The following is a 23859-nucleotide window of genomic DNA, read 5'->3' as shown; positions in this document are numbered from 1 at the left end:
CAGAGGATCATTACTGTCAGCGTCCACACACACACACACACACTTTTAAAAAAAAGTCATTTCTTCTGTGTTTTTACCTGATTTGGGTCGCTGTTTTGGTGTCTCGGCCTTGCGAGCTACGAAGGTGATCCCGACATCTTCCTCCTTCTCAGGGTCCGAGTGTTCGGCTTTCTCCTCCTCCGACTCCACAGGAACAACCACCGGATCTGAGGAACAACCACAGTGTCAACATCTGCGGCTGCTCTGCTCCTTTTTCCCCTCTTCTCGTTTGTTTAAACTGTATCTCAGTTTATTTATTTATTTTGGTATTTAATGTCGCTCTTTCATCCTGAATATAAAACCTCTTCATGTAATGTTATAAATGAGTCAGCTGCAGTTTTCTAGTCTGACCTTCTTTTCTGTTTCCTGTCTGGACTAAAATGTAACAACAAGCAATAAATTGATCCATAAACTGATGATGATGAAGATTACTTTCAGGCCTACAGATGAACCCTCCCTCAGCCAGAGAGAAGCAGTGAAAGTCTGCAGATGTTTTTGCAGCAGGATGATTTCGCTCCTTTCTCTGTAACTCGCTGCAACCAGCGTCTTTATTTGCGTTACCTTTGTCCTGCCAGCTGACGTTGCGTCTGGGTTTGTCGCTGCCGTCCTCCTTGGCGTCGGATCCTCGCCGCTGTTGAAAGCAGGACAGAATAATCACGTCAATTAACCTGCAGCCATAACAGGAAGCGGGAGCCTTCAATCAGCGCGCCGCCGTGTCTTTCATAACAGCGAGTGGTGAAAGCTGCGCTGCTGTCATTAAAGAAATGTCTGACAAATGAACAGTGGGAGATGTCAGCAGACCCAAGCTGCTCATTACAGCTAAACATGTGTTTCATAAAGCCAGAGGAGTGTGATGGTTGGTGAGGACTGCAGAGAGCACACTCACTCTGCATCACTGTAACCTTTGACCTTTGTCTCTGCAGGGAGGAGACTGTGGGTGAACTGGTCAGTAGAGGCTGGATTAATAGAACCAGTCGCTTCACTGATACATCTAGAAAGTATCAGTCAAGTTATTTCTTTCTTGGTGTTTATTCAGCCTTTAATCTGTGTAATTATTCAGTCTTGTGTTTTTGTGGTATAAATAAAGCTTGTATAATCAGCTGTTATACCGTTTTAGTTGTAAAACAAACAAAGCAAAAGTGAGACGACTCAAACTGATGTTACTGCGTCTCAAACATCCTTCCAGCTCACTGTGATGAAGCTTCTTGTATCTCTCTGGTTGTTTCCATGAATCTCAGATTAATAAAACTTGACTGATCCCTGTAGAGAGTAAAAATGAATAAACATGATGAAAGTCTGTCTTGCCTTCTTGAGGCTGCGCTCCTTCTTGTGTCGTTTGTGTCGGGTGGATTTGAACGTCTCCATGCGGCTCTTCATGTTCCTCTGAAACACCTCCCGATCCTGACGCTCCTTCTCCCCCAGAGGCATGAAGTGACGGCTGTAGTGCGACTGATACTAAACAACACAAGATAACACACACACAACAACGTTACAATAACTGCACTCCATTTGTCTATGGCGGCATGCTGCTTGTTATGTAGCAGGCGGCATGCGAGGCAGCTGATACGACACTGATCTCCATCAGCTGATGGATGATAATTTGAGAAAAGCAGCCGTCCTTGTTGAGGTCGAGATATCACCAGAAATCAATCTGAACAATGTCACTCAAAGGAAACACATTCAATATCACTGACTGAATGTTAGTATTGAATATTGTGAAAACTGGACAAACTATCACTTAAACAACATATTAAAACATGACTCACACTGTATGTAACTATCAGTGACAGCAAACTTTATACTTTACTCAAATAGCAAGTGCTGGTGAGGTCGTTACATTAACTGTTATGTTTGGACTCAGTGTAGCTGAACTATGTTCAACATGAAGGCTGTTTACAGTCTCGCTGCCATTTTCAGACTCGTCGATTCAAGTCGGCAACAGCTGAACACGCCGTTTGTGTTCCAAATTTAAATGGAGCAGAAACCACGACCGTGCGGCACAAATGGCAGGTCGGTTATGGAGTAATACTCTGAGGATAAATCTGGGTGGGAAAGTGAAGAAGCAGCGCTGAGGTGCCCTTGAGCAAGGCCCTTAACTCCAACTGCTCCAGTGGAGCTGCTCATCAGACTGTGGTTGTACTGGGCAGCTTCCAGGTGTGAATGTGTAACTGTGTGAACGTGATCAGGGCGAAAAAGAGCGTCGCTCTCCGAGAAACTCACCTGAATAAATAAACGTTAAAAAACAAAACAAAATGTTGTGTGTGTGTGTGTGTGTGTGTGTATATGTGTGTGTGTGTGTGTGTGTTACCCGTCTCCGGGGTTTGTACAGGTTTCCAGTGAGGACGTGATGCGTCTCGGTGTCTTCCTCCACTTTGGCCCCGGGGACATTATCGATCACCTGGAGGTCCAGACACACACCGCTGCCGTTCTCACGCCTGCAACACACCAACAACATGCCAACAACACGCCAGCAACACGCCAACAACACGCCAACAACACGCCAACAACACGCCAGCAACACGCCAACAACACACCAACAACACGCCAACAACACACCAACAACATGCCAACAACACGCCAGCAACACGCCAACATCATGCCAACAACACGCCAACAACACGCCAACAACACACCAACAACACGCCAACAACACACCAACAACACACCAACAACACACCAACAACACGCCAACAACACACCAACAACACACCAACAACACACCAACACAGTTAACACAGTACTATTAAACTCCTTTCGAGTCAGCAGAGCAGCTGAAATTGATTGATTGATTGATAACTGTCATGTTTATCAAGAGGGATAATGTCTGTTCACTGTGTTGTTGAGTTTTGTTTCAATGAACATGAAGCTCAGTTTATACTGAAACATGAAGGAGCAGTAATTTATCTTTCATTATCTTAAATATTCATCTCTTACCGTCGTCTTATTCAATCAACTCTTTTGCTTTTTAATTATTTTAGTGAACATCAGTCTCCAAATCCATATTTACCATCCTGTACATTTGTCAATCATTTGTGAAGCACTTTGAATTGCATTTGATTTGTATAAATAAAGTTTGATTGATTGATTGATTGATAATTGACATGTTTATCAAGAGGGATAATATTTCATTTTAAAGTAGTGGAGCTAAAAGTGTAAAGTCATTGATAACAGCTGAACACCTGCAGCAAGAGAAGCGAGAAGATGACAGACTCTATCAGTCAGTTATGATTGTGTGCCTGTAATTCATATCATTTATGTTATTAGTTCATTTAATACAGTTGTTGTAGTAGTTGATAATTCTAACAACCTTGTGGTAGCGTTGGTGATTTAGCTTAAATTAGTTAGCATACTTTGCTAATCTGCACCTGCTAGCTAAGACTGTCTGAGAGGATTGTTTACATGCCAAAGTAGTAACACTGCAGTACGATTATGTAATGAATAGAGGTTAAAGATTTAGTGTGTATATTTACCATATGTATGATGCTCTATGCACTGATAGCTTGAACAATGTTATTGATTTCTCTTTTCAGAACCACGCCATGCTCTATGTTCATTATATATTATTCATACAGTCCTTTGTTCTAGTCCTCACCGACAGAGTTTGATATTTCTTGCGGATTTGTTTTATATGAACTTGCTGGTATATTAGGCTTCCACCCTAGTACTGTAAATAAAGCCGAGTACCACTCGCTGCAAGCTGGAAGTCTGCTGTGAAAATAGTCGTAACTGGTCATCAGTTATTTAGATTAACATTATTAATTAGTATAGATTATATTCTGTCTCTCAGTAATAGCAGTATAAATATACAGACAGGTGACACATTAAAGGAAAACCTGGTCCAGGTCTGAGTGCTGGACCCCTACAGTGAGGGGGTCTGGTCCAGGTCTGAGTGCTGGAGCCCTACAGTGAGGGGGTCTGGGGGTTCTGTTATACTGGCATGGTTTGGGTCCACTTGTCCCCTTAGAGGGAAGGGTCACTGCTGATCAATACAGTAGTTGTGAGTGATCAGCTTTATCCTGTGATGAAACATGTCTATCCTGATGGGAGTGGTCTCTTCCAGGGTGAATCATATGTTATGACCTTCACAGTCACCAGATCTCAACCCAGCTGATGTGTTAGACAGCGCTCTTCATCATCATCATCACAACACCACATGAGGAAGATCTTTATGAACGATGATGTTCAGAGACTGTAGGATCAATAACAAGGAGCTCTGAGCTCTGGTGACACGTGGTGACCCAACACCTTACTAAGACACTTTATGTTGGTTTTTCCTTTAATTTGTCACCCGTCTGTATATACTATAGTATAGTATAGTATAGTATAGTATAGTATAGTATAGTATATATACTATAGTATATACTATATATATTATATATTGTCTCTCAGGAATGAAATAACAGCAGTATAAACTATATAAGGTCTTCTCTGAAAAGTCAGGAAACAACCTGAGCAGGTGACCAGTTGATATCATTTCTCTGCACTCAGTGGAACTAAATGTTGTAAATGTTAATGTTAATGTTAATGTATTATTTAGTTATAGTAGGTGTCACTTTGATTTCATGTGCACACATTAAGCTTCAAACAGCCCTTTGAAGCAGTGAGGACTGGCCACAAAACTAATTGGTCCTCACGAAGATAGCAATACAAGACACACACACACACACACACACACACAGTCATGTGACTCACAGGTAGTTGGTGACGTTGGTGACCTCAGGAAACGAGGCTCTGCTGGCCATCGAGGGCAGAGACAGTCTGGCTGAGGTCAGGACGTTCCCACCCTACACACACACACACACACACACACACACACACACACACACACACACACACACACACACACACACACACAATTTATTATGATTATAATTATAATAATTGAGAGACTGGTGTGTTGTCCATCATGTGTCCTGCAACAATAAAGCAGCAGTTCGTTGTGTGATTCAGCGTCTGCATAGACAGTAACTGAACTACATTTCCCATAAGCCCCAGAGTCTCTCACAGTAACAAACTGTAATGAAACATATTGTTAATACACAGTAATTATTGATACATGAAACCTGTTTTCTGGCTTCCTTTCCAGTTTGTGTCTGACAGAACTGGGTTCAAACCATTTTAAAGGAACATTTTCCACTTTATTCAGTCAGCTGTGAGGCTCAGAACATCCTGAACGTTACGCTCTCTTCAGTGACAGACAGACACACTAATGATTATTATCATATCGGATTATAATTAATGATGTATTAATGTGTACATCACTTTACTGTTGCAGCTGATGAAGATGGAGCTTTATATACTGCTGGGATCAATAAAGTCTAATATTAATCTGTAATAACACATAATAATTTATCTGTTCATCACATGTTGTTATTCATCTGAATCTGTAGTAACTAAAGCTGTAAAATGTTTTCAGTGCAGTTTAACTATTTACCTCTGAAATGTTGTGCAGTTTAAAGTAGAAAATAGAAATATTCAAATCAAGAGTAAAATACCTCAAAGTTGTATTTATGTAAAGTATTTGAGTAAATGTGCTTAGTTACTTTGCACCGCTGCAGATTGTGTTCATGTATATGTTGCCTCCATGTTCTCTGGTTATTTGATTAAACACAACTTTATTAGGAACAAATTCAAATAAATAAAAATAAACTTTGACCCTCTTCAGCACAAAACTAGCTGATGATGTCAGACTCAGCTGTTTATTCCCAAACATCTTTGCATTAAATCCAACACGCAGTGATGATGAAGCTGCTGATGAAGATGCCGCTCCTCCTTCCTACCTGGTCGATGACACTGATGGCGTCTCTGATGTTGATCTTCTGATACGCCTCCCACAGCTCGCTCTTCCTGTACACCGACTTCCTCAGCAGCAGCTTACTCAGGTAGTTCTTATCAAACTGTTCCCACCTGACCAGGAACACAGACGCAGGTTTAAGAACCCTGAAGCTGATTCTGAACACATATTTGTCTGTTCAGTTAGTTTCATTATTCATCAGTATGTCTGGCTGAAGGTTGGAGGTGGAACAACCCAGTGAGTGAGCTCCCCCTGCTGTCCACTATCACGTATTACAACTGAAACAGACGTATTTCCTTATGATGTCATCACGATGTCAGCAGGACTCACTTGTCTCTCCAGTGGTGGTATCCCTGCAGTCCTGCGATGTCCTCCACTGCTGTCAGGATGTGGTCAAAGGCCTGAAAACACACACACACGTCATCACTACGGTTTTCAAACATAATGTAGTTTCTGTTACTCAGAGATCTGCCACACTGTAAAAAGCTCCCTTAGAAATATTCTTCATACATTTCAAAAAGAACATTTCAGCTGTTAATCAGTGACGGAGGCATCAAACTGACTGTGTGTTAAGAGTTAGTGCACATCTCTACGTCAGACACAGTAAAATATATATAGAGCTCAACATTCTGTAAAAAAAATTAACACAAAAGCAATATACCACAAATATTATCAAGATGAATTATAAAGCCACACAGAAATATAATCATAACAAATCATAATTAACTGGGAAAAGATCAAAATGCAACTAAACGTCTAAACCATCTTCTAAAAGCTCACTGAACCACAGTCAGTTCACACAAAGACAAACTACAACTCTCTACTGAAGACATAGTTCAACATCTTCTGTCCTTAAACCCTCGATTAAAATAAGGACAAACAGCTGAAATGGTGTGTGTGGATCATCCAGACGACCAGGAACGACGTGCTGCTGTTTGAAAGCTACATAAACTCGGTTGCGCTTCACTGCATCATGGTGGAGGTCCTGCTATCATCACACTGCTGAACAGTAAGAGATGAAGTGTGTGTTCTGGTGTGTATGGATCTTATCTTATCTTATCTTATCATCTTATATCTGAAAACCTGAACTATAAAACGTATAGAATGAAGTCTATCTGAAAGGCCAGATACATGAGGGTAAGCAGCTGGATGTTAGTAACACTTATTAGTAGTTTGGAGGTTAAGAAAGCTGCATTATTGACGAAGGAGTTGCTGGTTTGAATCCCTGAACTGGCTGATAAACTACAGCTGACTCTTCTTTCCTTCAGTAACTATTGGACAGGTTTCCATCCAAATGTAGAGAACTTTTGACAAAATGTCCAGAAAATCAGCAAAAGAAAATGTAGTAAATGTTTGTTCCCATCGATGCTGCTGTGTGAATATCAGCAGATAAACAGTTGGTGTCATTAAACCGTCGCAGAAGAAGAAGAAACAACAAGATTAAAAGAGCGACAGTCAAAGTTCAAGTGATGGAAAACATGATGGAAATATGACATTTGTGAGGAAGGTTACAGTCTCCTCATCATCGCTCCACACAGATCCGATGTTTTCAGCTCTTCACTGACGTTTAAGTCACATGATTCATGATGTCATCATTTATTCACTCAGTCTGTTTACATCTGATTTCTATCCACACAGCTGCTGTTACACCTCAGACAGGAAACACATTTTCAGTGTTTCAACTCAGCTTTTTGGGCATAAATTGAAAATGTGAATGAAAACATGTGGATGGAAACACATGCGTCTAATGTTGAGGCTTCTGTGTTAGTGTGAGTCTGAGGTCTGCACTGTAAAACTACACAAACATGCTGTAACATGAAGAAGAAGAAGAAGTTCTGTCACCCTCTCGTGGATCTCCTCGTTGATGGTCGGCTTCCTGCTGGTGGAGCGAGGAACTTTGAGCCAGTTTACCAGAGGCTTGATGGTCAGACCCTGAGAAAGACAGAGAGCATTCAAAATGACTAATCACATGTTTGTTTGTAAAATAATAATCTGCAAAGTAACAGCAGTAAGACCTTCAGTATTCCACTCTGAAATGTGGTCCGAGACCTCCAGAGCAACATTTCACCTCATATCTCCAGTTTCAGTAGATTTCACGTTTGGTCTGGAAACACAAGCTCTGCTCTGTGTGTGTGTGTCTTTACAGTCAGGTTGTTTAAACTCAGACTGCAGTTTGTTTGCAGCATGTGAATGTTGATCTTCATGTTTGAATCATCCTGTTTCAGGCTGTGACTCATTTATACTGAACATTACAAACTGCAGAACATCAAACAGCAGAGGATCTTTGAGACAGACGGTCTACACTGTTATTAGTAAGTGATCAGATCAGTTTTGTGTGTCCAGACATCACCACCCTATCTGCCTGGGTTGCTGTGGTAACAACGTAGGCGTCAGTAACTACATGCGCTGGTGCCACGGCTTTCCAATGCGGAAGCATAAGAAATGAAGATCTATCATCTCGCCTTCCAAACAATTGTGCTGTCAAGTCGCAGTGCTGAACTCTGGTTCTGGAGGCTGGAATACATTGAGATGGGTCTGTGCTACACTGGACCAGCTGGAGGGACAGTTGGCGAAACTCTCGCAAGATTTGTATTCATTGTGTTTCTTCATTGTGTGAGTAACCCTAACCTGAACTTTAACCCTAACTGCACTCGTGATGTTCTGTGGGGGGTGTGACATCATGATTGACAGCTGTAACCGCTGTCTTCTGTGCAGACTCTGGCTCCAAATGACGTCATACAAGCAAGATGGCCGCTCCGGGAAAGGAGATATTTTGGCTTCACGTTTGTGCATCGTCCATATTTATATACAGTCAATGATCCGGACTGAGACGCTTCTGTAGAAATCACATTTCAAACCACCTCCAGATGTGGTTTGGATCTGATTTGCACTTCATGTTGTTTTTTTTTTTGCTGTCCAGACTTTCTAAAATCAATCTGGATTTGCCAAAACAGGGATCTGGGCTGTCAGTCTGAGCGTTGAGAAAGCAGCTGCGTCTCTTCACTGATGATGATCACCTCAGTGAGTCTCATCAACACAAACACACAGAGCTCATTAAACAGCTACAACAAACAATTACACACAGCAGGAGTCATGTTCCTCTCTGCACCGATGACAATCAGCTCTGACTTCAATCCTTGAAGGAGAAATATTCAGCTTTTAGTGGTTTTCTGTTTTTTATATCCTGTTCTGATGTCGGATGTTAAACATGGTCAAAGTTCAGACACTAGAGGTGAACGTATGTAGAAATGCTGCCTGCAAGTCAAAAGTCAGGGCTTCAACCTGCTGTGAACACTTTGTTTATTCCAGAATATAAATATTCACCTGGAGATGTGCAGAATATGTCCTATTTAATAACGTCTGGTGGCTCTGGCGACACCTGGTGTTGATATATATCTTTATATTTTTTATATTTATTTATATTATTATATATCTGATATATTCTACTGACTTTTCATCTAGCGCCATCATCAGGTCAAAGTTTAAGTTTGTTTAATACTTTGGTTTATGAGCAAAAACCTGCAAAACTAATGAGATTCCCATCAGCCTCAGCTGTACTTTCTTTATGTTCTTGGAGCACAGAATAAGATGAAGATGAGAACAAACTTGGATCTTTTGTGGAGGCCCGTCCTCCCTCTCAGGAAAATGTTATCAATACATCAGCAGATATCAATGAATCCACTGTTTGAGCTGTGATATAAACTACTGATTGTTGTTACTGTAAGATTGTTTTGTGATAAGCAGATCCAGAGCTCCCAGTATTTATTGAAGTTTACAGTTTAATGTCTCAGTGTCTGAAATTAAAGCATTGAACAAATTAACAATGCAGATACACATTACAACAACGACTCATCTTTTAGTTTACTGCGGTCTGCAGTGATGCCGCAAACATCAGACAGCTGTGAGGTTTCAACAAACCAGCTCAGAGCTCATCAGCTGCTTCATTAACGACTGTTATAGGAATCATCTGCTGACGTCTGTGATTCATGATGGGAAAACAGAAACAGACGGAGCCTCTCAGCCTGAACATGAACTCATGTTTTAGATGAAAGCTTCAGAGTTAGTGAGTGTTTAAACTTTCAGATCTAAATAAAGACTAATTCACTGAGTTGTTCCCGTCTCTGACATCCGTTCCCACATGATGAAGTCAACATATACAGTATTTACAGCTTATTTCATCCAAATGAACATGATGTAAAGGATGTTTACACTGTAAACTTAAAAGCTGATGGAGCTGAAGGTAGATTTCTACACAAACTGAACACAGTCTTTAAAAGACACAAGCCAGCTGAGCCTGACTGGTACCTCCAGAATCTGAGACACAAACCCGACTTCAGGACCCAAAGTTTAGTTTTATTTAATTCATTACTGCGCTGGCGTTACCTTCTCAGGCTAATGCTACACACTGACTACACTCTTTTCCTTCCATCTTAGTCCCTCCCTCAGGAGAAGATGTGAGGAGAGTAAACGAGGAAATCTGTTATTAGAGAAATCAGACGTCCTTTCTGGGTCTTTCTCTTTTCCTACATTGATTTGAGTTTATTCTTGCAACACGTGACACACATGGACGAGACGACTGCTACAGTCAGAGAGAGAACTGACTTCCATTTAAGAATAACTGGATCATCAGCATGATCACCTGGGACTGATTCACTGAACAGTTTGTATGTTGCTGCTTGGTTGGACTCTGTATAAGAAATAACATCATAAACAGTTTAAACTCAGTCTGTAGTGATGACTGTCGCTCTATACAGCTTCTCCACGTCACAAACACACAGCAGCAGATGAGTTTGGACTCTTTCTCTCACTGAACGTCACGACTGAACACCTGTAAGTTAGCTGCACTTCAGACGGCTCATGTTAATATGTAGAGTATATGTCAGAGTAGTTAAAGCTGACAGACAGCAGCCTGGTTCTCTGGTTAGTGTGACAGTAGAAATCTGCTTCTCTGTGACTGAACAGACTCAACCTGCTGCTGAAGGCTGCAGCTGCTCTGTGTGCACGCTCCTCTGAAAACCACCATCATCAATAGAAACGTATTGATCCCGTCAGAATGATTCAGTAAAAACGGTAACCTATACCACCACATCTCTACACCTTAAAATATGAGCATATTAAAATACTAATGTTTTCATTCTAACATGCTAAATGCTACATGCTAAACATTGGTGTGTTAACAGGTTTAGCATGCTAACAGCTGAGGCTGATGAAAGTTCAGGTAAATGGTTAAATGGTTGAACACGGGGTTACATGTGTAACTCTGGTTCTCTGAGTCCCTCTAGACAGGAGCTTTCATTTAGTATGAAGCCACCTGACAGGAAGTTTGTTAGTGTCCAGGTCACCTGACCTCTGACCCTGACCTGACCCCTGTGATGAACTTATTCTCTGGACAGGAAGCAGCATCTTTCCTACCTGAAACATGACGGTGAAGAAGATGACCACAATCGTGGTGGCGACAAAGTAATCTTTGGCTTTGACCTGCTCGCCATCCAGCAGCACCACCAGAGCGAACGCCACCGCCCCTCGCAGGCCGCCGTACGACATCACCACCTGGTCAATCTTGTCCAACGGGACGAGACGGAAGCGGTTCAGAACCCAGGTCTGACCAATCACACCTGGAGGACGAAGGTTAGTAAAGGTCACGACAGGTACAGAGCTGCAGAGAACGTTAGAGAAACATTTGGGTTTACAATAAAATTCACCTCCTACGTCCGTAAACATCTAATCCCAGTAAGGCCAAATGGGAGGCCCTAGTGATCAACTATGGTCTGATATTTTGCATCAGGTTCATAATACTTATATTTCTGCGCTTCTACAATGTAAAATTGTGCACCGTACCCACTACACCAACGCCAGATTATCTTTGATCTTCAACAATGTTTGACTGTGACTGTGTCCAGCCTTAGAGGTCATGTTCTACAGTCAGGAGCCAAATGAACATTAAAGCTGTGTTTCTTGCTGTAATCATTCCTCCTGTTCATACTGACCATTAGAAGATCCCTTCATAATGACCTTACAATGGAAGTGATGGAGGACAAAATCCACAGTCTGAAGCTAATATGAAGCTTCAGCGTCCAAATGAGTCAAATCAAGTAGATATCTTTCAACATTACAGTCTTTTTAGACTTACTGTTTCATTATCTCAGACATTATAAAAGAAACTGACTGACACCACTGACTTTTTACTTATTTTTTCTCCTTTTCCTTCCCTCTCGTCCCTTTATTTTATTTTTCTTGTCCCTTCTTGATGTAATATTTTTATAATAATAATTTTTATCAATATGTTACTGCTGGTATTGCTATTTTATTTTATGTTTTCATTATTCTGATTTATAATTAGTTCATGACAGCATACTGATTGTAACAACCATCACTCTAGTTCATTTCTGAGCCTCAAAATGCTGAGGAATATTTATAGATGCTTCATGCAAACAGCTGATATCTGACTGATTCAGAATGTAAATCATGTGTCAGCAGGCAGAGATGGAGCAGAGAGGCTTAAAGGTTAAAAGTGAGTTTTTGTCTGTCTGACATCAGCGTGACATTTGAACCTGCTCAGTGATCAGCATCACAAAATCTCTCAAATGTCACAATCAGAAGCTGGAACCAGAAAGGACAAAGCTGCGTCAACCCCCCCCCCCCCCCCCCCCCGTTCATCATGGAAAAAATATAAGAAATGATGTCACATAAACGTCCATCAGGATGTATTCTCTTTTTCTCCTCTAATTCGATTGTAAATGTGATTTTACTGTGTTGCTATGGAAACCTGCTGATCTGCTTTGTGTTGCATGAAAAACAGAAGAGGGAAGGAGGGACTCTGACCCATGGCTCTGAAGATGAAGATGAAGACGAGGGTGCAGGACACCAGGCCGGTGTCCCAGGCCCACTTGGATTTGTCCACGGCTGAGATGCCCAGGAAGATGAAGATGATGGTCTCTGCGATGCTGGCCAGAGTCTTCATCGTGTACTTCACCGTGGTCCGAGACTTCTGGGAGATGTTGGCCTCCACGTATTTATTGGCTCCGATGCCGCAGAAGGTCATGCTGAGAGAGACACACGGAGTCCATGTTGGAAACAGAAATGATCTCAATAAATCATCTTAATTAGCTAAATTAGGGAAAATTTAAGCTGATGTTTGTTTGGCTCCTTTTTATGTTTCCCACAGAGCAACATCTCAACATCTCCACACAGTTTATTAAGAAAAAAATAAATATCACAAAAACATCTCATGAAAACTGAAGATATAATAATAACTGCAAAAATATAGTTTTATAATCTCCAAATGTGCACGATGCAGATGAGAGACACATCATAATCATTTACTCACGTTTAAAGCACCAAAACATCCGTATTACAAGACAAACCTTCAAAACCTCAACATGAATAAACTGATGAGACTGAATTCACATCATCAGTCCGTCAGTATAAGAATATAAAGCTGACGACTTCCTGTCACAGCTTCAGTTTGTTTTTCTGATGTTTATTTTAATAAAACAGTTTGTTGCTCTGTGGGAAACATTCAGGTCACAGAGGTCAGAGGTCGTCCTGGCCGTTCTGGGCGGGGAAACTCACGACAGAATGGCGGACAGGGAGAAGAGCTCTGCAGTCAGGTAGGCGAGGTAGACGAGCAGGAAGACGAAGAGCGGCTCGATGATCCGAACCTTCTTGGTGAAGCGAGTGATGAAGCCGAGGATGACGGCGAAGACCAGACCCACCAGAGTCCCTCCGACACTGACGATGAGGAAGGAGGCTGCAGAGGAAGAGGAGGAGGAAGAGTGAGGCGAGCAGAGGAAGAGGAGGAGGAAGAGGAAGAGTGAGGTGAACAGAGGAAGAAGAGGAGGAAGAGGAGCAGGAGGAATAGTGCGGAAGAGGAGCAGGAGGAGGAGGATGAAGAAGAGGAGGAGGGAAGAGAAGGAGGAGGGGGAGGAAGAGTGAGACGAGCGGAGGAAGAGGAAGAGGAGGAGGAAGAGTGAGACTCACCGACTCCTTTGAAGTAATCTGCCATCTGAACGTTTTCTACTCCGACTTCCACAAATGAAATATAGACTTTATATAAAACCTGCAGAACACAGAAGCTGCAGATGAGAGTTTATAACCACAGATGAAAGCAATGCAGTACATTTACTCAAGTACTGGATTCACTGTACTGTACTTACTGTACTGTACTCAATGTACTTACTGTACTGTACTTACTGTACTGTACTTACTGTACTGTACTTACTGTACTCACTGTACTGTACTCACTGTACTCACTGTACTGTACTCACTGTACTCTACTCACTGTACTGTACTCACTGTACTCACTGTACTGTACTTACTGTACCCACTGTACTGGACTTACTGTACTGTACTCACTGCACTGTATTTACTGTACTGTACTTACTGTACTGTACTCACTGTACTGTACTCACTGTACTGTACTTACTGTACTTACTGTACTCACTGTAATGTACTTACTGTACTATACTTACTGCACTCATTGTAATGTACTTACTGTAGTATACTTACTGTACTCACTGTACTGTACTCACTGTACTGTACTCACTGTACTGTACTTACTGTACTCACTGTACTGTACTCACTGTACTGCACTTACTGTAATGTACTTACTGTACTCACTGTACTGTACTCTCTGTACTGTACTCACTGTACTGTACTTACTGTACCCACTGTACTGTACTCACTGCACTGTATTTACTGTACTGTACTCACTGTACTGTACTTACTGTACTTACTGTACTGTACTTACTGTACTCACTGTACTGTACTCACTGTACTGTACTCACTGTACTGCACTTACTGTAATGTACTTACTGTACTCACTGTACTGTACTCTCTGTACTGTACTCACTGTACTGTACTTACTGTACCCACTGTACTGTACTCACTGCACTGTATTTACTGTACTGTACTCACTGTACTTACTGTACTGTACCATACCCATTGTACTGTACTCACTGTACTGTACTTACTGTACTTACTGTGCTGTACTCACTGTACTGTACTTACTGTACCCACTGTACTGTACTTACTGTACTTACTGTACCCACTGTACTGTACTCACTGTACTGTACTCACTGTACTGTACTTACTGTACTGTACTCACTGTACTGTACTTACTGTACCCACTGTACTGTACTTACTGTACTGTACTCATTGTACTGTACTTACTGTACTGTACTTACTGTACTGTACTCACTGTACTTACTGTACTGTACCCACTGTACTATTCTCACCATACTCACTGTACTGTACCCAATTTAATGTACTCATTGTACTGTACCCACTGTAAAGTACTCAAGCACTCTACTTACTGTACTGTACCCACTGTACTGTAGCTGATTTTACTGGTTTCCAGCAAGTTGCTTACTTTCTAAATATTAAAAATGTTGGTGTGACATCATCACAATGTAAAACCTGTCGACCGAGCAGGAACTCGTTGGCGGGGCCAGCAGGAGAAACAGTACTAGGCTTTTACAGTGAGCCGCTCAACATGGAAGCAAACCTGGAAGCTAGAATTTTTTTTGCCATATGCGCCAGCCGAGCAATTCTTACTGGACTGAATAGGTGCCATTTTCGGTCCAGTATCCAGCTCTTATCATACATACATAATCCACGCCTAAACCTGTTGGTGTGTCATGTAGTAAAGTGGGTGTGTTGTGTAAATACTGCGAGTCCACAGATAAACCTACTTGTATCCGGTTCTCTTTATGTATCTGTATCTGCTGCCAGATGCTGGCACTCTCTCCTCATTAGGAACAACTGAAAAGATGCTGGCACTCAGAAAAAAACACTATATGGACACGAGCCCTACGGCAGTTTCTTACTGATTTTCACTGAAATGTTTAAGTTGTTTTTTAAGGAGTAGTGCAGTTGACAGTGATTTTCATCTGGCTTTGATGTTTCCAGATATGAAACAGGACTCTGCTTCAAACTCCTGAGTAGTTTTTTGACATTGAAAAGTCAAGTGCATCATAAAGTCAGTGTTCAAATGTTTCCATTCATAAGGAGGCTGTTGCTAGGTAACTAACTTCTTCTCTTCTTAAAGATGCTGAATGCTTTTGTGTCTGCTATATATCAGCCACACGCGGGGAAGAAGAAAAGGGACGGTAAAAATAATCAATAAAGAAAGTTGAAAAGTAACCTCCACAGGCTCTGACGTTTAAATATGAAAGCACACGTTAAATCTATCTCTCTCTTTCATAAAGTTTCCACCCACAAAGTCATGAAAACCACATCATCATCATCATCATCATCATCATCATCATCATAATGCTACAGAGAGTCAGACACAAGCTGGATACAAATCATATGTCCATACAACTCAAAATATTTACTTTTTTGTCCTCAAAATTTTACAATTTATACTCTCAAGATCTTGACTTAAATATTACGACTTTTTTTTCTTTTTTTTTCAAAATATTATTTAACTTTTTTTTTTGTCAAAATCGTACAACTTTTTCCCTCTAAATATTATATCTTTAAAACCAAAACATAAATATTATTATTTTTTCTACAAATCTAATTACATTTGCCTTGTAATATTACAAACTTTTCCCTCCAAATATACATTGATATAATATTACAACATTTTCTCAGCTTTATTTTGATATGTTAACGTTAAGACTTGAACAGTAAATTAGCATAGCCGCTACCTTATCAATTAACTGAACTGATAACTTGATATTTTTACTGGTTTTACTGGTGATCTTCTGATTTAAAAATTGTATAAAACACATTTGAATTGTTCTTGTATAACAATTCATATTAATATGTGTGATATATCTTGTAGTACAGTTGTTTGAACACTATGAGTAGCGTAAAGTATGTTTTATCTTTGACATCCTTTAACTGCACAAACTATGAGTGTGAGAGCCTGAATGACTCATTTCATCAGCGATTCCTCGTGCAAACATCATGGTGAAGGTGTGTAACAGTAACTGAGCTGCTGAACAGTGAAACACTGTTGTGTGTTTGCAGCAGTGAGTGTGGGAAACTTGCAGGTCACAGCAGCAGTCTTCCCACACTCTGTTGGTGGGATTAGCTCATATTCTGAGTGCTGTTGAGGATTAGAACACTGCAGAGTTAATCTGCTCACAGCACTTTAATCTCAGCTTTCTCAAACTCAACACGCTACTGAGTAAATGTGCAGCGTTTGCTCTTCTGTCAGTTCATCAAACACCAGGTCGTTAATGTGAGACAAACACAAGTTTAAAGGGACGTTCTGCTGTTTTCTTCAGTCTGTTAAAACATATCAAATCTTTTGTCCCTCAGAGACGACTGACAGGAAGTTTACTGATCTCAGAGGGTTAACCCTTTACATCTCAATGACCCTGTGACCTTTCCTCTGTAACCACTGTCCTGCTGCTCCACTACTGGAAAATACAAAAAAAAACCCCACTTATCCTTCTTTTGACACTTTCAATCTCACTAAAGCTGGAACAATTGTCAATCGACAGAAAATGAACTTTACTGATAACTGATTAATAATTTTTAGTCATTCTGTAGTCATGCCATAATTATCTGTTTCCAGCCTGTTAAATGAATAGAATATAATACAAATGTGACAGTTAACTAAATATCTTCAGGTTGTGGACAAAACAAGACATTTGAGGACGTCATGTTGGAAATACTGATCAATATGTTTCACCTTTTTCTAACCTTTTATGGACCAAACAACTAATAAATTATCAATAAAATAATGAGTAGATTAATCAATAATGATAATTGGTTGCAGCCCGAAATCTCAGCTCACTTCATTAAAGAATAACTTAACACCCCTGAGACCTGGTGTGCCTGATTGGCAGCACCTGTGAGCTTGGGCCCTGCTACAGTGGTCAGTAGGTTTCTTCTCCAAGAATCAGCATACCAGGTTTGACTGATCTGGATTGGGCCCGTGCGATAGGGCAACTTCAAGCTGGTGTTCTGCAAAACCAAGTTGCGGCATTATTTGGAGTGAGCCCTAGTACCATCTCCAAAGTGAAGGCCAAGTTCCATATAATGGAGGATGTAAGAGACAGGCCGTGAAGTGGGTGTCCCAAGAAGACGACACCCCAAGAAGACCGTTTCCTCACCCTGTCAGCACTGAGGTACCGTAGGCTGTCTTCTACAGATTTGCAGTCAAGGTTTGCAAGACGATATGGCCGACGGCTCTCTGCCCAGACAATTCGGACAAACAGACTGCATGCAGCCAATCTCCGGTCTCATAGGGCTGCCAGGAGGCCTGCCATGACCGCCCTTCACTGTCAGGCCCGTTTGTACTGGAACCTGAACATGCGGAGGAACGTTATGTTCAGCGATGAGTCCAGATTCTGTCTACGGCAGTTGGATCATAGGGTCAAAGTGTGGAGAAGACGTGGAGAACACTATGCTGATTGTTGCACTGATAGAGTAACATCTGTTGGTGGAGGCAGTGTGATGGTGTGGGGCGGCATCTCCCTCACTGGGAAACGAGGCTTGTCATCATTGGAGGCAATCTCAATGCAGAGAGATATTGAGATGAGATTCTGCAACCAGTGGCAATCCCATATCTCCACAGTCTGGGACCGAACTCTGTCCTCCAAGATGGCAACGCTCGCCCCCACAGAGCGGGGTTTATCAGAGACTACCTCCAGAATTTGGGAGTGGAGAGGATGGAACGGCCTGCCAGCAGTCCTGACCTCAACCCCATTGAACACTTGTGGGATCAGCTTGGGCGTGCTGTTCATGCCAGAGTGACCAACACAACCACGTTGGCTGACTTGACAAATGCTGGTTGAAGAATGGGACGCCATCCCACAGCAGAGTGTGACCAGGCTGGTGACCAGCATGAGGAGGAGGTGCCAGGCTGTTGTGGCTCTGTATGGTTCTTCCACACGCTACTGAGGCTTCTGTTTGTTAAATGGATAAATTGTTAAATTGCCAATATGTCTTGTTTCTTCAAACTTCAATCATCCAATCCACCAAACACCAAACAAGAGTCAATGGCAGAATAAGCTGTTTGGCATTGGCAGAGAAGATTTGGCAAATTTTTCATGGGCGCAACCCACATACTCAGCTCTGCTGCTCATCCCTCAAATGCATGTTCTTTACAAATGTGGCTCCATTTAAAAGGGAAATAAACAGGCTTTCCAACGGTATAAGATTTATTGCCAAGAAGCATCGTTACAATAAAGAAATAATCTACCAAACACAAACTTCTTTACTTTTTGTGCTAAGTTTATATTAATATAAATATATTTAATTTTTTAAGAAAAACTGAAGTGAACTGAAAATGTTTTTTATTAATTATAGCTGGAACACATTCAATCTTCCATTTAGTGTTTCTATAGAAGTCATTCTACTCTTTAAGTTAAAACAGAGTCTTCGTCCTTCAGCCGGGACAGTTTGTTGAGTTTGAAGCTTTTTACCTGCGAGACTCACAAACTGACCTGAAGTCATCACACATGCACACACACACACACACACACACACACACACACATACACACACACACACACACACACTACAGCATGTTGGCGTCATTACTGACCTTGAAACCCTCTCTGATGCCATAGCAACACAACAGTCTGTGTGTGTTTACGTGTGTGTGTGTGTGTGTGTGTGCGTGTGTGTTTGCGTGCGTGTGTGTGTGTGTGCGTGAGTGTGTCTCACCACGGTGACGGCGTCGTTAAGCAGCGACTCTCCGAACACGATGATGAAGAGCATGTCGTTGACATGAACCTCTTCAAACACGGCCAGCACCGCCACCGGGTCCACGGCTGAGATCAACGCGCCGAACAGCAGGAAGTCCATCAGGTCGGCCTGCACGCGCTCGTCTGCATACACACACACACACACACACACACACACACACACACACACACATCACAGCTGATATCAGATCAATATCAGGAAGGTAAATCTAAAAGTTCTGAAGATATTCTAACGACGGAGAGCGAAAAGAAAGACTAACTTCTGTTTTTTCCCGCCTTGTCACACATCTATTGTGAGATCGTCTGTGACTGTTCTAGAGAGGATGTAACTAACACAGAAACAAAACTCATATACAGAAGCTTCAGATATTCTCTGCAGTCAAGTTTCATCCAACTGTAACTCAAAATTTAACTAAATTTACAGAAAATGTTCAGTATAAAATGTCCTGAACGTTTGTTTCCATCGATGCTGATAAACAGTCGGTGACATTAAAATCGTCGCAGAAGAAGAAGAAACGACGAGATGACGTCATTAAAGGAGCGACAGTAAAAACTCAAGTGATGGAAAACATGATGGAAATATGACGTTTCTGTTAGTTTCATGTATTGATGTGAGGAAGGTTACAGCCTCATCATCATCATCATCATCATCGCTCCACACAGATCTGATGTTTTCAGCTCTTCAGTCACGTGATTCATGATGTCATCATTTATTCACTCAGTCTGTTTACATCTGATTTGTATCCAGCTGCTGTTACACAACAACAAACACTTTAAAATATTCCCACTTTTTTTGAGAATTCCCGCCGTTTCCATTTAATTCAACAAATCTGAACATTTTTAAAACATAATCAATCTGTGTTTGTTGCAGAACACAAAAGCAACATTAACTCAAACATTACTCATATATATTATAGGACATAATGTACATACTGTACATGTGTGCAATGTATAATTGTTATTTATACTCTTTTTATTTATTGCTCTGTTGCTTTTTGCTATTTTTACTCTCGTATTCTTGTGAAATGAGATGTAACAATAAAGAATCTTGAATCTTTTGTGATATTTGATGTTTCTCTTCTTCAGGTGAAGACACAGTTCTCTGATCTCCGTGGTGATCTCCACATTCGTCTTCAGAAGCTGCAGCAGAAACACTTGTTGATATTTGAGAATGAAAGTTCATTCTTTACTTTGGAAACAGTGAAAACAATCTTGGCTGTTTCCTCCTCAGCTGCTGTTTCCAAAGTGAAAAACGAACTTTCAATCTTTCAATATTTTTTTGCCAACGTGGACGAGAGGTCCTTAAAGTGCTCAGAGGAACGTACATTTGCACGTCTATTAACGTCTAATTCCATGACAACAGAGCAAACGTCATCTGCTGAGGAAGATCATGTGATATGATCAAAAGCTCCAGAACAGCTACTAAACAGATAACCAGAATCTATGGAGGTCAGAAAACCGTTTCTCCTCATCAGCTCAGCTAAACGTCATAAAGCAGGTGTTCAGGTGTTTGTCTGTCAGTTACTGTCTCCAAATGATCTTTTAGCTCTTTAATGAAAAAAAACAACTAATAACAATCGGCTCTCATCTATTTGAGTCCCGCTTGATTTGGTGACACCTGTGGTAACCATGGTAACTGCAGGTGTGGTTTAATACTACAGTAAAACGCTCTTTAAGCAGCTGTCAGGTATATCTGATGCAGTTTTTCTCATTTTTATTCTAGTTGTGCTGTCTTCCACTTAGGAAGGTGAGCAGAGACGTTTTTCATGTTTTTGTGAAAATAATATAACTATATAACTATAAATAGCATCAAAAATGAGGTTTGAGTCAATGAAAATGCTAAAGATTAAAACTTTAAGAAATAAATTATATTTATAATCCAAAATGTAGCCAAAATTACTCTGCTCATCGTACAAGACATGTTTGTTTGTTCCATTGCTGATAACACTGATAAGTAATCCTGTTTGCAACCTCGCTGTGACCTCGCTGTGACCTCGCTGTGACCTCAGACTGACCTATGACCCCCAGCAGTTTGGCGGCGTACAGGCAGAAGCCGGTGCAGAAGGCGTTCCACAGCGTTCCCACCACGGCGTACAACAGGATGGCACCCAGGTTGTCGAAGAAGAGGCGGGCCGGCATGAAGTATCCGGCATCACCAACGATGGTGGGCAGCAGGAAGAGGAAGAAGAGGGCGGGCTCCAGCTGGTACAACTGCTTCTTATTGGCTATGAGGACGATGCCACCCAGGACCAGACCCAGCAGGATCAGCATGCAGCTCTCCGGGACGACGGTGGTGAACCGCTGAGAGAAGTGGAACACTGCAGAAGAAGAAAGTCTGCTTAGAAACTTTACATCCCTCGAAATATACATTCAGTGATTGTTTTGGCCACTAGGGGGCAGAAGTAGCCACAACCTGTTAATACAACATCTGACGTATGATCAGCTCTTAAAGAAGTTGTGGCTAACATGTCAGCAAACAGATGCCTTCTTCCACATCACATTAACACAATCAATAATAACTCGTGGGGTTCCTCAGGGTTCTGCTCTCGGTCCTTTATATTTCTGGTTAATGAGTTATTCCTTTGTTTTGTAAGCTAACGTAAGCTAACGTTACTTGTGTAAAGGGATCTTCTGTACTTTTAAAATGCAAGGATGAGATTCAAATTCACCTCTAAACAGCTTCCAGTGAGTTTCTTTATTTCTAAATATGCAGTATATATTAATATCTATAATATTGATAATGTTATATGATAATATTGTATTTTTCTTCTTGTCAACAAATCTCATGTTTGGATCCAAACCAACAATGAACTGATCTACTAACATGTATCATGTGTGTATCAAAGCTGATATATCTGATTAAAAACATGTCAGTGAGTCTCACCGCTGCTCTGGGTCACATGATCCTTCATCATCAAGAGTTTGATCACGTTAGCTAATAACAGCATCACGCTGGTTTGGATCCAAACATGAGAATCTTATTGACAATAAGAAAAATCTCCAGAATGATGCTTTAGTTGTGGCTGATTCTCTGATGGGAGTGGTCGGTGCATCAGCTGAAGGCCGAGTCTTCCTACACCTGACAGGTGACACGACGACTCGCCCTCATTGGTTTAACTTTTGGAGACATCAGAGAGAAACAGCTGCAGCTGCTGCAGTGAGTCACGATTCATCTGATATCTGAGTTCAAACTGTTGTTTCAGAGACGAGTCGACTGATTTTCATTACAGCAAAAAATCTGCTGCACCGTCGTTCTCTGAGTGTTTGTAGTTAGAAAATCCATCATTTAAGGTCTGCTGCTGTGACTCATGACAGAACACACACACACACACACACACACACACACACACACACACACACACACATACAGAACAAACAACAACAGTCCTCATAAATCAACAACATCAAAGACTGTAGAAGCTGCTTCTGCTTCTCTTCATCTCACTGATGATTCATTTACACATCAGCTGTTTCTGTTTGTTGTGAACTTTCATCATATGAAGCTTCAGTGGAGGGAAAATAAAACAATAAAAACTGAAGTGTTGTTTTGGTTTTTCCTCCTGATCTGAATCCAGCTTCAGACAATAAAGATCATAAAACTCTTCATCACAGATATTTAAACAAAATAACGAGCGTGAGGCTGCGACTTTAATGAATCTGCAGGTTATTATCGTCATGGCAGCGTTGTCTTTGTCACATGGTGTCTGCGTGTTAAGATGTGATGGACAATAAATAATAACCGTCATCCCTGAAGTATTAAGGTTTCGTTTCTGTCTGTTTGCAGCTACATGGACGAGCTGGAGGACTGATCCTGCAGGAGACGAGTCCAGCTGTCAGGGTCCAGGTGAGACCTCGGCGTCTCTGCTGTGACGTCACACAAACGTCATGTTTAAAACCGTCTTCATGTCTTCATCAAGTTTTGTGTCTGACTGAAAACAAACAAGACTGTTATTGAGATTCATGTTTCAGAGTTATTTTAAGAATAATGCACCAACCAATCAGAATCCAGGATTCATTGTACAACACTTTACTACTTCCTGTCCTACTTCTACCTTCCATCATAGCTCCTCATGTCCTCCAACAGCGGGAGGAAGAGGAGGAGTGAGGAAGCAGTGAAGCATCTGAATGTGAAGCTGCTGCATGAAGCAGAACGTAATGAAGTCTTTGTGTTTGCTGTTAACAGACAGATTCTTTCACTACGACCCTGCGAGCTGCGGATTCCTGTTTTCTGACTCAGACTAGAACGCAGCACGAGACCCGTCTGAGTGACCACGACGTGAACCTGAAGACCACTTCCTGCACACAGAGACCCCCTAACCCAAAGACACGGACCAGATCAAACTTCATCACTTA

General features: G+C 41.4%; 3 protein-coding genes across 3 annotated transcripts in view; 1 reads left to right on the top strand and 2 right to left on the bottom strand.

Annotated features, from left to right (window-relative positions):
* The window catches only part of LOC122986896 (NLR family CARD domain-containing protein 3-like), a 1497050-nt gene that overhangs the window by 158246 nt on the left and 1314945 nt on the right, over positions 1-23859 (top strand). The gene's annotated exons all lie outside the window — the stretch shown is intronic.
* The window catches only part of LOC122986857 (NLR family CARD domain-containing protein 3-like), a 934102-nt gene that overhangs the window by 526333 nt on the left and 383910 nt on the right, over positions 1-23859 (bottom strand). The window lies entirely within an intron of this gene.
* slc9a5 (solute carrier family 9 member A5) overlaps positions 1-23859 on the bottom strand; it is a 34954-nt gene that overhangs the window by 4520 nt on the left and 6575 nt on the right. Inside the window, exons 2-15 of the mRNA XM_044358534.1 lie at positions 21522-21824; positions 19466-19629; positions 13814-13892; positions 13406-13583; positions 12656-12876; positions 11246-11448; positions 7676-7765; positions 6164-6234; positions 5820-5946; positions 4732-4823; positions 2348-2474; positions 1345-1494; positions 601-670; positions 78-206 (exon numbers count right to left, since the gene is read on the bottom strand). Of these exons, the coding sequence (XP_044214469.1) occupies positions 78-206; positions 601-670; positions 1345-1494; positions 2348-2474; positions 4732-4823; positions 5820-5946; positions 6164-6234; positions 7676-7765; positions 11246-11448; positions 12656-12876; positions 13406-13583; positions 13814-13892; positions 19466-19629; positions 21522-21824 (2004 nt within the window). The remainder of the gene's footprint in view (positions 1-77; positions 207-600; positions 671-1344; positions 1495-2347; positions 2475-4731; positions 4824-5819; positions 5947-6163; positions 6235-7675; positions 7766-11245; positions 11449-12655; positions 12877-13405; positions 13584-13813; positions 13893-19465; positions 19630-21521; positions 21825-23859) is intronic.

The sequence above is a fragment of the Thunnus albacares genome, chromosome 1 (genome assembly GCF_914725855.1).
Source record: "Thunnus albacares chromosome 1, fThuAlb1.1, whole genome shotgun sequence".
Lineage (NCBI taxonomy): Eukaryota > Metazoa > Chordata > Actinopteri > Scombriformes > Scombridae > Thunnus > Thunnus albacares.
The sequence above is the reverse complement of the archived record's forward strand: the minus strand, read 5'-3'. Positions and strand labels throughout refer to the sequence as shown.